Source organism: Drosophila serrata, unplaced genomic scaffold (assembly GCF_035046125.1).
Source record: "Drosophila serrata isolate PLE 108 unplaced genomic scaffold, ASM3504612v1 contig_376, whole genome shotgun sequence".
NCBI classification, from domain to species: domain Eukaryota; kingdom Metazoa; phylum Arthropoda; class Insecta; order Diptera; family Drosophilidae; genus Drosophila; species Drosophila serrata.
The window spans coordinates 1,969,319-1,985,473 of NW_028257274.1; the positions used below are offsets into that span (position 1 = coordinate 1,969,319).

General features: G+C 40.1%; 2 protein-coding genes across 4 annotated transcripts in view; one reads left to right on the plus strand and one right to left on the minus strand.

Annotated features, from left to right (window-relative positions):
- The first annotated feature begins 2,802 nt into the window (after window positions 1-2,802).
- On the plus strand, window positions 2,803-4,899 carry Ets97D (DNA-binding protein Ets97D). Its single transcript, XM_020962059.2, has 5 exons — window positions 2,803-2,985; window positions 3,055-3,187; window positions 3,254-3,323; window positions 3,383-4,085; window positions 4,143-4,899. Exons 1-5 carry the CDS (start codon window positions 2,922-2,924, stop codon window positions 4,574-4,576), a joined length of 1,404 nt encoding a protein of 467 aa, XP_020817718.2. The 5' UTR covers window positions 2,803-2,921; the 3' UTR covers window positions 4,577-4,899.
- T48 (FU domain-containing protein T48) overlaps window positions 4,693-16,155 on the minus strand; it is a 37,977-nt gene continuing 26,514 nt past the window's right edge. For all 3 annotated transcript variants that reach the window (XM_020962061.2, XM_020962060.2, XM_086839694.1), the window contains one exon: window positions 4,693-6,235. In XM_020962061.2, coding sequence (XP_020817720.2) covers window positions 5,244-6,235 — 992 coding nt within the window. In that variant the 3' untranslated portion in view covers window positions 4,693-5,243. The remainder of the gene's footprint in view (window positions 6,236-16,155) is intronic.

The following is a 16,155-nucleotide window of genomic DNA, read 5'->3' on the forward strand; positions in this document are numbered from 1 at the left end:
TGGGAATTTTTCTGGCGGTGGTGGCGCCACGATGACTGCGCATAGTTTTATGGCATCGACGTTTTTATGTGAGTTTTCCACGTTGTCATTGTAGCAACGTAGTTTGTTGTTCTACGCTGGTAATTGATATGGTTTTGGGTATCTGTTTATATATACATATATATTTACTGCAGCTGGATGTCATGACCTAGACAATTTTTGGGGTCTGCCTAGATTTCTATCTCCAGGAAGGTCAATGTGGCGTATACTTAACGAGTAATATGAGAGCAATTGTGGGTCTCATTAGCATACACTTATAGGATAGCAGTTTAATGTTGCTTTATTTTATTTTAACAGAATAAAATTAGTACTAATTTTTAACACACCCTTTTGCTACGATTGTAAGATATATTCTTACAATATTATTCCACTGACTCTGTTAAAAAACGGTTTCAATCCCCTTTCAATTTCTTTCTCTGTAACAATGACTAATAATATTTTACTTGGTATACCAAAAGAGAGTGGGAAAGTTAATTATCATTCCTATTAATATATCTAACCACGTTTTTTTTTGGGATGACATTGGCAATGAGTCAACTTCAAGTGCTGGAAGACCACAGAAACTGACCTGAAGCCGACCGTTTCAATTTGGCCAGCTGGCTAATATTAGTCAACAACTACACACAAAGTTTAGTCAACAAATAAACAAAAGCCAAGTTTGTCATCCAAACATAAATACCCGCAAACTTCACTTTATTAGCTTTTCGGACACGAAGCGGAAAGGGATGGGAAATGGAGTTGCAAGGTTAAAATGTGGATGATGCAGCCTGACAAGGTTTCATTTATTTTCTAACTTTGAATCATTTTCTAGCGGTATACACCAGTTTAATATTGTCATCTATATATTTAGCGAGATATTCGCAAACAAATATCGTTCATCAACGCCAACTGAGTCAACAATGAGGTAATTTTTGGAGACACTACCTATAAAGAACATTTGTACTTAAACGGAGATATATTAAAATAGGGATATGCGGCATTGTAATTCTTATAAAATATTTCAAGAAAAGAGAAGAAAAGGACTAGTTAGTGTCCTTTATAAATGTTAGAAATAAATAAAATGTGTGATATATGAGGTTTTATCTTATTGAAAATATATCAACAAAGCCTTCAAGTCTTGAAAACTTTAGCTCTCAGGCCGGTAGCCGACTTTAACTATATATATATTTGTATATATATCACGGAACATGGAAAATCGCTTGTGTTAACAAGTGCGTTGTGCTCTTGAAGCAGTCCTCTCTGTCAGAGATAAAACAATTGGCATTCATTGTCCCACCGGGTGACCCACTGGCGCAGTTATGGGGCATTTAATCAGCATTTACCGAAGAGGAGGAGCACTTTGCCACTCCACTTGATGTGGGAGTGGGAACATGCTGCACTTCCTCAATTCCCCAAAACAAACATGGCCAATTGTGGCCATAAAAGTGGCAAAAATATCACTATTGATAGAAGACACTCATCTCTCGAGTGGGTTGCTTGAGCATCGACTTATTGTTGCGAATTCCTCAATTAATTTCGATTGCTTTTCCAGGGAATCACTTTAAAGGAGAGCAGTTATTTTGTCACCAGCAAATTGCCTAATTTTTATTGATCGTTAGTTTTTTAAGTATTAATTGCAGATGATGAACGAAATTTGCATGCCGAAATACTCTGCTAAAGCGGAGTTGATGGGTTCTAGAAGTATCTTAAATTGAATATAGGAAACTGTTTAAAGTTCGTGAAATATTTGTATATTAATGGGTATACAGATATAATATATAAATGGGAAATATTAATTTTTTTACTAAGAATTTTAAATAAACAAGAAAAGACGCTAACTCTGGGTAGCCAAAGTGTTTTAAATTTTGCAATTGGATCAGGGGCTCAAATTTGAATTTGTCATAACTTTGCAAAAAATGCATTAATTTTAATTCTGAAACCGTTCCTATGTAAGTTCTTATTAGGGTTACAAATGTGCATACTCAATTTAAAGTTTTAGAAAATGTGAGTTTTGTATCAATTTTTGAACAATTTTAACGATGTAACCCCTTTCATTTTTTTCAAAAAATGGGAAATTTCTGAAAAAGAAATTTTACGGCGGGATGTATATAGAAAGATTCGCCTGTTAATGCTGATCAAGAATATATATGATTTATAGGGTCGGAAATGACTCCTTCTCAGCGTTTCAAGCTAAAAATTTGAATACTTATCATAGCTTTGAACAGCTTTTCATATATCTGAATCAACCCTTTGTTGGGTTTAACAATAGAGAATAGTAAACTAAATTAAGAATTGAATATCAAAATTAAATCTAAATTTAGTGAATAAAAAATAAAGAATTAATTGTTATTAGTTAAAAGGAAAAATATTAATTTTTTAAAATCAGTTATTTCTATATCAGTTTTACCCATGCATTGATATTTTTCATAAATTTCTACACAGCCTGAGCGCCATCTAGGTGTGACTCTAAATATGTTCATGTTCCTTCAGAACGAATTTATTTTAATTTAAAACAGTTACCCTTTAAAATGCTTCGTTTTAAAATATTCGATTCTCGGTATCTGTCAAGAATCCTTAGAAAAAAGCAACGATGTAGTTTATCATCTTGCAAAAACCGAATTGTTGAACATTTATATTAGATTTTATTAATAAAAACAATAGGCTTCCTATTATTTAAAATTTTTGTAGTACTCTTTTAAATCGAGGGATGGACAAAACGTGCTTACGTTCTCGGCAAATCATATCGATATATCGTAATTTTTCAAATATCGATAGTATCGAAAGCAATTTCAATGTTTTAGCTGTAGTCCACGACGGTCACACCAACCACGAGATAAATATTTTTCAACAAATAAATAAATAAATATTTAAAGAAACATTGACGGCTAGTGGCAAACAAATTAATGGACAGCAGCAACGACCTGTCGGATGAGCTGATCCGTCGCCTCAGCGTTGGCGGGGCTCTGGGTAAGCCGAGAACGCAGAATTCCCAATTGGGGTCGCACCTGTTGTAACTTTTTAGTTTCTGATTTTCAGAGGAGGTGATTGCCAACGAAATCTTCCAGGAGACGACCATCTACGAGGACAGCAACGATGTGGAGGCAGAGGCGGAGCCGGATGATATCATTATAGTGCACATGGACATCCGGGAACCGCTGAGCACGCTGAGGTGAGTGTTCCCTAACCACTAGCGGGGGTTGATTTCACATATCTTCTTCTTGCTCCCTCTCAACAGGAAACTTGTTGAACAGAAGATCGACGTGTGCCTCAATTACTACACATTTTGGCTGCAGGATGCCCAGGAGGTAAGTGAAACAAGCTCCTGTGGATTCTTTCAACTTATATAAGCTACTTTCCCTTCCAGCTGGAATCCCACAAGAACCTGGTAGATCAGTGCGTCAAGGGCGAGGGTCTGGTACAGATTAATGTGCAAATCCAAACCATAGGCAAGCGCATCAACATCGCCGATGTTCTGAAACCCACAGAAAATGCACTGGCTACCCTGGCCGCAGAGGAGACTTTAGGCCATCTGACCCCGCCTGACACCGGCAGTTCGAACAGCGAAAGCCCCAAAAAAACCCCCACTAAACGAAAGATCAAGGATGAGTCTGAGGAAGAGAGCGTGGAGGCCGGCAAGGAAGTGAAACCAGTCCTAAATTGGGTGCTGGACAGCAAGTTCAAGCGGGAGCAGGCACGTCTCAAGATACCCGAGGCGGCCAGCGAATGGACGCAGTCCCATGTGACCCACTGGCTGGAGTGGGCCATCAAGCAGTTCGAGCTGAAGGACATCAACATGAGCGATTGGCAGATCAACGGCCAGGAGCTGTGCAGCATGACGCACCAGCAGTTCTGTCGGAAACTGCCCCGCGATCCTGGCAACGTGTTCTGGACGCACCTGCAGCTGCTCAAGGAGTGCAACTTTGTGTCCGTTGTGCACAAGCAGGCAGAGGAGCTGAGGAAACCCAAACAGCCCAAGATTATGTCCAACGCAATAATGTCGGCTACAGGGGGTTCCCTGGAACAGCGAATCATGAGGAAATCCTACCAGAGTGTCAAGAGTTCCGATTGTAAGTTCAATAAAAATCAACCAGAGCTTGTATATTAATATATCTCTTTATTTACAGCCGCTGAAAGTTTATCACCCGCGCCACACAGTCCCACAAACTACACCACCATTGGCTCCGGCAACAATGGTCAAGTGCAATTGTGGCAATTCCTGCTCGAGATCCTCACCGACTCCGAGCATACGGACATCATCGAATGGGTGGGCACCGACGGCGAGTTCAAGCTGAGCGACCCGGATCGCGTGGCCCGCCTGTGGGGTGAGAAGAAGAACAAACCCGCCATGAATTACGAGAAGCTGTCGAGGGCGCTGCGCTACTACTACGATGGAGATATGATCTCCAAGGTGTCCGGCAAGCGGTTCGCCTACAAATTCGACTGTGACCTCCGGCTGCTGACCGGCTACGATGCCAGGGAGCTGTCCAGACTGGTTAACGAGCGGAAAAAGTCACCCGAGCACCTGGCCGCCATGGAAGCCATCAAGGAGGATACATGACAAGGCGCCGTTGTGGTCAAAGTGGAACCCGACATACTCTGGAAGTACGAGGAGCCTTAGCGTCGACTGACCTGGTCGGATGGAGGCGCCTGCATAATGATACAACTTGTTACTGATTTTACACTCTTAAGGCACACGATTTTATTATCCATTTCGTATTCGATAAGCTCCATAATCTCTGTCTACCTAAGCTATGGCTATAAGTTTAAACACATTACTTTAAATCTGAATAGTATCTATATAGTGTGTATATTGAATATTGTTCGTTACATGATTGTTGCGATTTTTGTAAAATCCATAAAACTAAATTCATTTCCACGCGATTTCCATTTGCTGTTTTTCACTCCAGTGTTTCCTTTTTCGGTTTTTCCTGCACGGCATCGTTGTGTGTTGATGATGGTTTTGTTTGTTGTGATTTTACGTGACTAGTTTGCTTGCTTAACTGATCTAAGTAACTCTAAACGTGGGCATTTAGCGGCTCCAGCTAAATGGAGTCGATCTCGCTGATGATGACGATGATGATGGCCTGGCGGAATGTGCACGCAAATGCTCCTCCCCCCGGCTGAACTGGCGCTAGATCCGATCCGCTAGCCCCGTCAGCCGGGATAATACTTCATTACATTAAGTTTTGAGTTTGAATTTGAGTCTGAGTTTTGTGATGCGGCGGTTACAGCTCCGTGGTGATCTCGTCCTGCGGTCGAAAGCCCAGCTTGTAGAACTCGTCCTCCAGCCAGAGTGAGCTGGCGTTGAGATCACTGATGAGATTCCCGCTCTTCAGCGTGTTGAAGCTGCTACCGAAGGGATCCGAGGCCCTTGGCTCCTCGAACTCGTGCAGGCTGATCAGCGATCCGAAGAGGTGCAGCTTCTGTTGCGCCGAAGCGCTGCTGTTCCTGTCCCCGGCCATCAGCTCGCCCACTCCCTGAGGCGTCGCCGTGGGCGTCACCTGTTGCCGGAAGATGCTGGCCTGCTGATGTTGCTTCTTCTTGGCCGGAGCCGCATAGAGCACTTCCTGATGACCACTTCCGCCTCCGTGTGAGGCCTGGAAGAAGTCGATTAGCTGACCCACCTGGGGCTTGTACCGCTCCAATGCCTGCTCAGACCAGGCATACAGGCGGGACCAATCCGGCGGAGGAGCTGGTATCAGCTCAATCGGCCTATTCAGCAGGATGAGCAGCTTGGCCAGATCCCGGACAATGGGGCGGTAGGAATTGGCAGCCGCCACCTCGCCAGACAGATAGAGTTTGCGGATCTGCCGCCGGGTGTCGTTCAGCATGGCCAGGAAGTACTCGGCATTCGGTCGCATCTCGTTTAGCTGCCTCATGAAGTCCGCTCGATCCATGGTGTTCTCGTTGATGAGCTTCTGTTTCACGGACTTCCGTCGCCGCTTCCTCTTAACCAACATCACGGCCACGGCCAGAAGGGAAAGGCAGACCAGGAAGCCGCCCAGGAGCCCAGCCAGAGCAGCCATCAGTGGACCCGAGTAGCCCGTGGGCACGCACACTCGTCCCATGAACTCGGTGTGAGCTGACCATTGGTCCAGGTAACCGGCAGGGCACTGATCCACACATTGCCTGGTATCCGTCACTAGGTACGTGAAGCACTTGATGCATCCCGCCTTGTTGCAGCGCTGGCAGTGGGAGCTCGTCGTCGCCGGGCAGCCTGTGGATGACAGAAAAGATGGAAAACAAAATTGGGTTAGTCACTCTGTGGGTCATTCTTTGAGGGAGAACCTCAATTAGCGCTGATCAGCATAATTGTCCCCCTCTTGCATGGGAGCACAGCACTCCCACAGGCAATTGTCCAAGTTAATGTCAATGAGTTACAGCATCCCATTCCAGACTATTCCGGGATTACACTTAGAAATTCAAAAGTCTGCTTAAATTCCAGGGAATTTGAATTCTTTTTTTCAAATACATTAACTTATTTCTTTTAAAATTCAGTTAGTTCCCCTCATGATTTCTATGTATTCATGCAAATTAGACAACTATTCCACCCAGTAGCCGACAGAGCAATTGAACCCCAACTATGATGTCAAACGTTGAACTCATGACATATCTCCCGAACATCTCTATTTATTCTTCGCTGTAAGTCTTGAGCTTTTGTCTCACTTGTTTCCCTACACCGAATTCAAGGTAACGTCAACAAACAATGTTTGACTTTTGGCTGTCCAAACCCTAAGCGCAAAATCCCAAACAACATTAGCATATCAACGCCCTCCCTGTCCGCCTCCAAGAGGTTGGCTGGGCAAACAGTAAACGGACAAAGAGATACATATTCTAGGAACTGGGAACAGGCAGACGCACACTTATCTGGAGGCTAAAACGTCGTCAAGATCAAAAGCTCGGGAAGCCGCCAACAGTTGTCAACAGACGACGACGACGCACTGAGACTCCCAAACAGGCCAGAAGTTCGCTGGTACCTCAGGCTTATCTCAGGCTTCTCTGACTCTCCTGGCAGCTGGCTCTGCCCTGGCCCATTTATCTTGGCCAGCGGTTTTGGAGGTCCAAAGTGCTACGCAGAGAGAAACAATAACATTGCACCACGTACTCTGCCCCATTGCCATGCACTTGGCGTCTGTTCAGGTGGCTCTCAGCATCATCAATGGCATTAACTTGTTTATGCGCTAATCAGACACAGACACACACACACAGCCCCCGGGCGGGATTCGGAATCGGGAATGGAGCTGGAGCTGGAGCCACGATCACCTTGGCCATGGCCCTGGATAGTTCCCAGGCAGGCGGATAATCAGATGTAATTCGTAATTGATATTGCTCAGTGGCCAGTGTCTCCGTTTCTGTGTCGTGCGTCTGTCTTTCGGTATTCCTTGAGTCTCCAGATCGCGACCGATCTCTCTTGGGGGCTGGGCGTGCAGTTGATCAATGATAATTGGTTATTAAATGGAAGATTGCCTTTATTCCGCCTGTCAATGTCGGCTGGTCGGCTTGGCTGGCTTCTTCTCCTCTTCTTCTCCAGGTGATCATGTAAATGGCCCGGAATTGCAGACTTCGGACTGGCGATATAAATAATGATGTCGATTGGCCAAGGCAGAGTCCAATGATACATATATGGCAAAACAATTTGTCGATTGCTATGAACTCGAGTGGAATAAATGTAATGGAAGATCTCATCTCGGAGGAAGATGGGGCCAATTTGTGGGATAACTTTGGTTCTTTCCCACTCCCTTGGTTATCTTAATCGCGACCAGATCGGATCGGATTAGAGCCAAGAGATTTAATTCACTCAAATTATTCCATGATTGAACAATCTGATTTGGGGCGTGTAATCGTATTCAACTTTGGATATTTTATGGCCAGCCCATTATTGATTCTGAAAACCTCATCCTCCAGCAGAGTCACGCCCAAAAAAAAAAAACAACCTTAAATTTCTCTTCACCTGCTGCTGGCCAATGATTATTAACTAAATAAGCGACTGTGTGTAGGCATCAAACTTTGATGACTACAACTATATTTACGTCCATCATCATCATCATTCATTATGATGATCTTCAGAGTTTGGGAAAGGCGAGGAATCCAAGGCCCCAAAGACATTGTTTAAACTTTCTTCTTTCCTCGCATGACTCACAGAATCTGCGGACGACAAGCTCTCACAGATTTTGGCTCTTAGCACTTGACGTGCCAAGTATCTAGGCGTGTCAGGTCCACAGATTTAGATACATCCACCAAAAAAACAGATAATCGACAAATTACTTTCACTCAAAACAAACAAATGTGACGGCAGCCAGCTAGGGCCATAAAAAGCGAAATAAAATGTTTATCGGACAATCGCCATCAAATGAAACACGCATAAAGTAAATTCATTAGATCACTTTATAACTCGTATATCCAGCCAGATAATTGGGTGCCCCGTGAGGGGTAGCTGTTGCGTCTCTATTCTGCCGCACAAAGGCTCAAGGTCGTTCCAAATCAGGGGGCTGCGCCGCAGCGGGAAATGTATCTGAGCCCGAGAGTCGCTGACAAAATGTGGAGCTCGATCCGCTGATCGACGATCGTAAATTGTAATTCGCCGCCAGCATAGACAATGCCTGGTCACTGTCATGGGGTTTTTCAGTGCTGGGTACTTGAATATTATAGGGGTATATGGATGCTTTTTGGAAATGGAATCACAAGAAGTATAGAGAATAGATCGTTTCAAGGTCTTGTAGATACAGATTTATGAAAGATGTAAGGTAATCCGGTAACTTTAAGATACATTTCTTTAGTTATAAGTTCCAAAAATAGATTTTCTAAATATTAAATTATTATTAAAACTAAAGAAAAAGGAGATACAATAGCTGCCTATTAAAAATCAATATCTAAGATGATCCAGATATTACTGGGAGCTTTTAATTCAATTTTTGAGATGCGAAAGTAGCGCTTTTAATGAATAGAGATGGGTATCTCATAGTCTATCCTCCTAGCCCCACTTTTCGCTTTTTTTTCAGGAGAAGGCAAGGCAAACACTTGGCTCTTGTCTGTCAATTAGGCATTTGACATTTGCATAAATGTTTATGCAAAAAGCGACAAACAGACCGAAGCAAAACAAAAAAAGAAAACGAAAAATAAACAAACAAAGGTTCTGTGCAATGCACAAAGTAAATAAATATTACAATAATCAAATGGCATACTTTATGAGGCACTTCCTCTTAGCTTCCCATGTCTCCTCTCTTGTTGCAAAACAAAAAATGCCATGAGCAAGCAAATTTTTTGCTCTTTTTTTTTGTTGAGCAACTTAGTTGCCATCAGCAGTAATTCAATTTCTTTTATGTGAAGAAAGTCTTTTTTTTGGGCAACAGGAAAAAATTACCCAAATAACAGGAGAGGCTGGGCCGCAAAGGAGAGGGACACAATGAAACAAGGCCAGTTCGAGCTGCGCATGGGCAAACGGCGTTTATTAAAATAACGGTACTTAAGTACGCCCTAAGCAAACTGCAGCTCCAACTTCCAGTCATGTTCAACATGCAACTCACAAGAAACCAGGAAAAAACAATATATATATTTAAGGGGCACCCAAAAGTTTTGGGCCAAAACCCATCGAAAAAGTAAAGAAAAGAAGCTGAAGTTTGCATGCCCTTGTATTCAGATCATGGGAGTGCAATTGATCTTAACTAAGCCAACAATGGATTCATCTTTTTGAGCTTCGTAAACCTCCCAGACAACCAAAAGGTTTTGTATTCTAGGTATATTAAATCGTTATTTTTTTGAGTTAATTTTTTGGGTAAATCGGCATATTTGAAATATCATAACTAAGCCAAAAATGCATTATTTTCAATTCGGAAAGCATTTCTGTTCTAGTTTTTATTAGTTTAATAAATCTGCATACTAAATTTAAAATTTTAGAAAATTGAAGTTTTTGCCAATTTTTGACAATTTTAATGATGTAACCCCTTATCATTTTTTTAAAAAATCGAAAATATTTTGAAATTTTTGTTTTCGACCGGACTAGTCTTAATCGATTCGACTGTTGATGCTGATCAAGAATATATATGATTTATAGGATCGGAAATAACTCCTTCACTTTCTTTTAAGCTCCTGACTGAAGGTGCAATACCATTTTTAATCGATATTAACTATATTTTATGTAAAATATTACGAAAAATCAAATTGTAAAAAACTCATAACTAAACCAAAAAAGCATAAATTTCAACTCGGAAAACGGTTCTATGTACGTTTTTATTAGGTTAATAAATCTGCGTACTCAATTAACAGTTTTAAAAAATAGCTAAGCTTAAACTTTCTGTCTTCTGTGAATCAATATTAAGCCACATTTTTATTAGACAATTTTTTCGGAAAATCTAAGTTTTAAAATTGCATAACTAAGCCAAAAATGAATTAATTTAAATTCGGAAACCACTCCTATGCTAGTTTTTATTAGGTTAATAAATCTGCATACTAAATTTAAAATTTTAGAAATTTGAAATATTTGCCAATTTTTGACAATTTTAATGATGTAACCCCTTATAAAATTTTCAAATTTCGGAAAATTTTCAAAAATTAAGTTTTGACCGGACATGCCTAGATCGATTAAGCTGTTGATTCTGATCAAGAATATGTATGATTTATAGGGTCGGAAATGACTCCTTCAAGATTTATAAGCTTATGACTGAAAGTATAATACCCTGGAAGGGTACAACAAAAATTTCAGAATGGGCGGACCTGGGACAAAGGGAAACCACAAAATATAAAACAAAAAGAAAATACAAAATCGACAGAGAAAAGAGACCTTTAATAAGCATTTTTTGTGAGACACTAAAAACCAAAAAGGGGAGCGGAAACAGAAGAACTCTGTGAGATCTTCTCAAGAAATACGAAAAAATGACAAATAAGCAAATGTGATGAAAGATATTTTTTATTGCAGTTATAGTTCTGCAGAATCTCACAGATCTTGATGATTTTTAATAACAAGAAAAGTATATACTGAAACTTCATTTTGCTATTTATAATATAAATATAAATCTGCAGAAAATCCAAACTATTGGTTGGATTTTCGAGACCAGATCTGTTACGATTTTAATCAACTTAAATGTAGTTCAGCCTCTGATTTCAGTCTTTTGTTCAACTTTAGCCTCAGCCTTTCATTGAACCGACTCAGCGCCTAGCCTTTGATTTGATTTAACTCGATTTCAGTATCATGACCGAGCTCTACACACCCCAAAAGTTGGGTTCATGAACTCCACAAATTGCTGCTACTCATAAATAAATATACAGAAAAACTCCAAAATAAATGCGATTCACTTCACCAAGGAGCGCCCTTCTCCTCGCTCAATTGCGTTTTTAATTGCCAATACATTTCAAACACGTCAAATGACAATTTATTATGAATTATTATTGCTTGTATTTATTGTTATTTTGCCTGCCTCCAAATTATAGGGTTGAGATCTTGCCTTTTCTTTAGATTTTGTTTGGTGTTTTGTGATAAATTGCCAGCCGCAAATATACAAAACAAATCAAAAATGCTTTTTGCATTTTTTGCTTTTGGTTTTTTATTTGTATTATTTTGGCAACAAACATCCGTTCGATTTTTGTCATGATTGTCACGATTTACTTGCTGGACAAGACAGACTTTGAGTTCGATTCAAGCACAGACGGAGACAGAGTTTCAGACCCGGACAAGACTTCAGAAAAAAATGTGAAATAAAAAATTAAGCTTTGTTATTTCTTTACATTTTATTGGGCTGCTTGGCAAATAATTAAAATGCAGCTGACAAAATGGAGTTTGTCCACTTGACTTTAGAGATTATTTAAGCAAGCTTTAAATATTTTAAATATGTATACTATAAAACAATCTTTCAATCTTCAACGTTCAGCGTAGATAATAATAGAGAACTTTAAGGAATTTCTAGCTTATATTTCCCAATAAAAATTACTTAAAATGTTTTTAGATACCCAGAAACACCTTATCCTATCCATTCTTAACATTCTCCGCCAACATATTTTGGCCAAGAATCGTACAGCGTAATATTTTGGCCAGGCTAATTGCCTGCGACATGAACACGATGTGAATTTATGGCCAAAGCTTTCGGCATGTGGCCAAATTAACACCTCAAAAGTCGCCGAGGTTTCCTTTTTCATGACTGGTGACAGATATCGGGGAAACTGATTGGAAAAGCGCGGACTTTAAGCTGCTTTTTTGCTAGTGGTTTGGCCAGTTGCTGCTGCCAATTGGCAACATGTTTCTGGCCATAAAAATCAAATTTACAACTGCAGCAGCTGTCGAACTGTTATTGTAACTATATATTGAAGTGTAGCTGTGTTAATTTAGTGCCCAGTGAACGCTGATCATGCGTTGTTGCTTTTGCTCTCTAATTACCGGCACAGCGCGAATAACTTGACATAAATGCATGTTGGGTTTTAATTGTTTCATGTAGACGCAAGTTCCTTGAGGGGAAGTCAGAGAGTTACAGTCATCACAGCAGGCCCACACACAGACGCTGAGTGAGTTCGAAATTCTTAAGGAGAAAATTGTCTAGGCAAATGTCACAAATTAAATTGGCTTGCAAGTCACAAAGGCACAATCGGCCCACTGATATTTGCATAATTTCTAGATATACTCTATACACACACCTCGCTTCACCTGCATTTGCATAATAAAAAGATACTGCATCGATAGGCAGACAAGTAAATAAATAAATTAGTAAATGCAAATGGCTAAGGGGGAAGGAACCCCGTAATAATAAGCAATAATGACAGCTTTAACTTGACTTTGGCATTGGGCTTGATTGGGAAAACTATGTATATCGAAATTCAATCAGTCAAAGAGGGTAGGAAATCAAGAGGGGGCCGAGAGTAGGAAACTCTTGACGTAAATAATCCTCCACTGAGAACTTGATCTTTCAGATATCAGTGAGCAAATTACAAATTTAATATGCACTTTACTACCAAGCTCAGGCTATCTGCTTCATTAGAGAACAACTAGCCCTCAGTTTTATTAAATCGGATACTTAATTTTTATAGCCTGGCCCTGGGATTTAGTACTTAATTTTAATGCCAGCTTAGCTCATTAGGAAAAACGATTAAAGCTAAAGTTTGGCTACATTTAGTTCTTAATTTATAACCAGAAATCACTGATAATTTCTAGAAAGTAAATCATTATCTCTTAGCCCGCTTTAGTTTCACAATTTCTGAGACCATCTAACCATATATAAATCTAATTTTGCAATATGTCATGAAATCTGATACGCACAACGACCGACAGGCCGACCGCCTCCCAATCCCTGTCCAAATCCAAAGCCATGTCCAAGACAGAGACTGAGCCCGTCTAAGCCAATTAGCCAACGAGTGACTCCATGCTGATTAGCATGACGAAATGTCGTAGCATTTTGGTAAGTAGAAAACACAACAACGACAACAAAAAATCAAAAGAAATATCAAATAAAACATGGTGCCCCCATGGTGGGTGAATGGGGCAATGCTATGGAGCCTCCGAAAAAAAAAATGCACAAGCTTAACACAAAAAGCCAAAAGTTCAAATGGTTCAAAGAGCCGGCAAGGCGGTTTACATCAAATAGAGCCATTGATAGACCAGGATACCCAAAGGGGAGTCTGGGTAGCAGCAGTGCTCTGTGAAAACAAATACCTGCACGGCAAGAAAATGCGACAAAATCTACTAAAAAGTTAAACACACGCCACGCAAAAAAACTTGAACGATGAGAGCAGAGGTGTAAGCGGAAATATTTTCAAGGGGGATCTTAAATGGAAAACAGGGAACCCAGTATTCCGATTAAAAATAAAAACGTTTTCTTATTGTATTTCATGTTTTCTTTAGAATAATTGAGTTATTCAATCAATCTATTGGTTCAATCTTTCGGGTAAGGAATGAAGAACTCCGGGAAATTAATGTTTTACAAGGTGCTTTAGAAATCACATCATTTCGTATTAATATCCCTTTCAATTACAAATTAGATTCAAATATATCCACTTAAATCTAAGCCTCGAAAACCCCCTAAAACCCACCACTGACTCCAGAGTAGAGTGGACACTAGAGGCTCTGTGAGTCGGGCAACTTGTGAACTTGCGCAATACGCCGCGACGCATGCGCAAGCAGCCTGAGGAAAATCCAGCTCCCCGGAGCGGTTTTCAGTCCACTTAGGCCCCCAAGTTTTCCTCCTCCTTTTTACTCCCCTCTCGAAAAACAGTTGCACTTTTCGGTCTGCAAATTGGCCAAGCTAAACGCTGACTGCCTCGATAGCCACAAAACGTGGCGATAATTTTATTTCTCTCTTTTTTACGTGTCCCCACAGCATTCCGGTTTTCTTGCGTTTTTTTATCAATTAATTTGAATTTATTCAGAGGCGTTTAATGTTTTCAATGATATTTCTTGTTGAAATGAAATCTAATGAAGTTGACAGCCCGTTGGCTGTTCGGTAGCTTCTCTTGGTTTTTGTGGCGAAAGTGCCCGATAATGTCAGCGGGTTGTTCAATTAGCAAACAAATAATTGCAACATTTTGTGCACTGTTAAAAAATATGCTATGGAGATCTTTATGTTGGATAATTTAATAAAAAGCTTGAGGTTATTATTGTACAGATTGTATACCTGGCAGGGTATTTTAACTTTAGTCAGAAGCTTGAAAGACAGTGAAGGAGTCATTTCCGAACCTATTAATCATATATATTCTTCATCAGAATCAACAGCCGAAAAATATCAAAATTTTAAAATTTTATAAGGGGTTACATCATGAAAATTGTCAAAATTTGACAAAAAATTTAATCTTTTAAATTTTAAATCCGAGTATGCAGATTTGTTAGCCCTACAAAAACTAGCACAGAAAAGCTTTCCAAATCGAAATGAATGCATTTTTGGCTTAGTTATGATAGTTGAAATACTTCTATTGACCCAAAAAATGAGTACTTAAAATAAGGGATTTAATATACATATTTTTTCTAACATCTAATTGATAAAACAACAAAAGTTACCCACTTCCCCAGAGATATTAATCTCCCGATTTAATGCTGAATAAAAGCTAATTTCAAGTGTTAACCCTTTGAGGGCCAATTGAAATTCTTGTGTGTGAAATATAATTAGGTATTTGTATGGCAGCAGCTAGCTTCCAGCACTGCCGATGGACATTGGGTGATAAAAGGTTTATTTATTGCTTACTTGTTGCCCATTTGCAAGCCAGCAAAGCAACCTCCACAAGTTTAGGTTTACCCAAAACCCCTAAATCACAAACAAACACACACAAAAAAATAAACCTTTTGTTGCTTCTTCTGTTTGGCGCTGAGACCTGGTTCAATCAATTATGATGGTTATCCTTTCTTTGGCATGGCCATAGAAATTGCTTGACAAACGGTAGCTGGAAATTTCTTTCTTTTACCAAAATTGAGAGTAACAACTTTGACAGCGACAGCTTCCGTAATTTCCAAAATGTAAAAAAAAGGAAAGATACTTTTGTATACAGAAAACCCTGATGCACAAATGAGCAGAGTCATCGAGCTGAGGCGATAGCCAAGAAAATACAAAATACAAGATACAAAATACAAAATACAAAGGCAAACAGCAGAAACATGTTGGCACGAAGTCCAATGTTATCCAAAAGGTAGCCCAGACATGTCGCTTGACTTTCTTTTTAAGGTCGACAGCGGTAGCTGCTCATTAAAAAATGTTTTACGTTTCTTTCTTTTTCGGGGACTAACTGGCTTGCTGACTGACTGACAGGCGAAATAATTAAATTTTGTTGGGCAAATGATAAGCGATACAAACTGTAACAAATGCGTAGAAAGTTGCATTTTCTGCCACTGCCTCTATTTTTTTGTGGATTTTACTCTTATGAATATGCAAGAAGGCTTTGGGACTTTGACTTTGTTTTTTTACGGAGATAAAGTGTCAATAATGCGGCAGCCGACAGCTTCCACATGTCACACAAATCAAATTGAACAAAACCAGCCAAGAGCCAAGAGTACTTGACCGAATTCCGGCCAGACAAGACACAAACAGACAGTGCCACAAAAAGTCCAATGAGTGGCTCAAAAGTTAAGACACAGAAAAAAACCCTCAGGCAGAACTTGCAACTTGCAACACCATAGTAGCATAATAATTATTCCAAGAGAATTCCATGCCTCTCCTCTTCCCAAAGATCTCAAGT

Bases quoted from the DNA above. Each gene is read 5' to 3' on its own strand.
- Ets97D (XM_020962059.2), top strand. From the start codon at position 2,922: ATGGACAGCAGCAACGACCTGTCGGATGAGCTGATCCGTCGCCTCAGC. The intron at 3,324-3,382 runs GTAAGTGAAACA...TTTCCCTTCCAG, and splicing joins GGCTGCAGGATGCCCAGGAG to CTGGAATCCCACAAGAACCT. The intron at 4,086-4,142 runs GTAAGTTCAATA...CTTTATTTACAG, and splicing joins GAGTGTCAAGAGTTCCGATT to CCGCTGAAAGTTTATCACCC.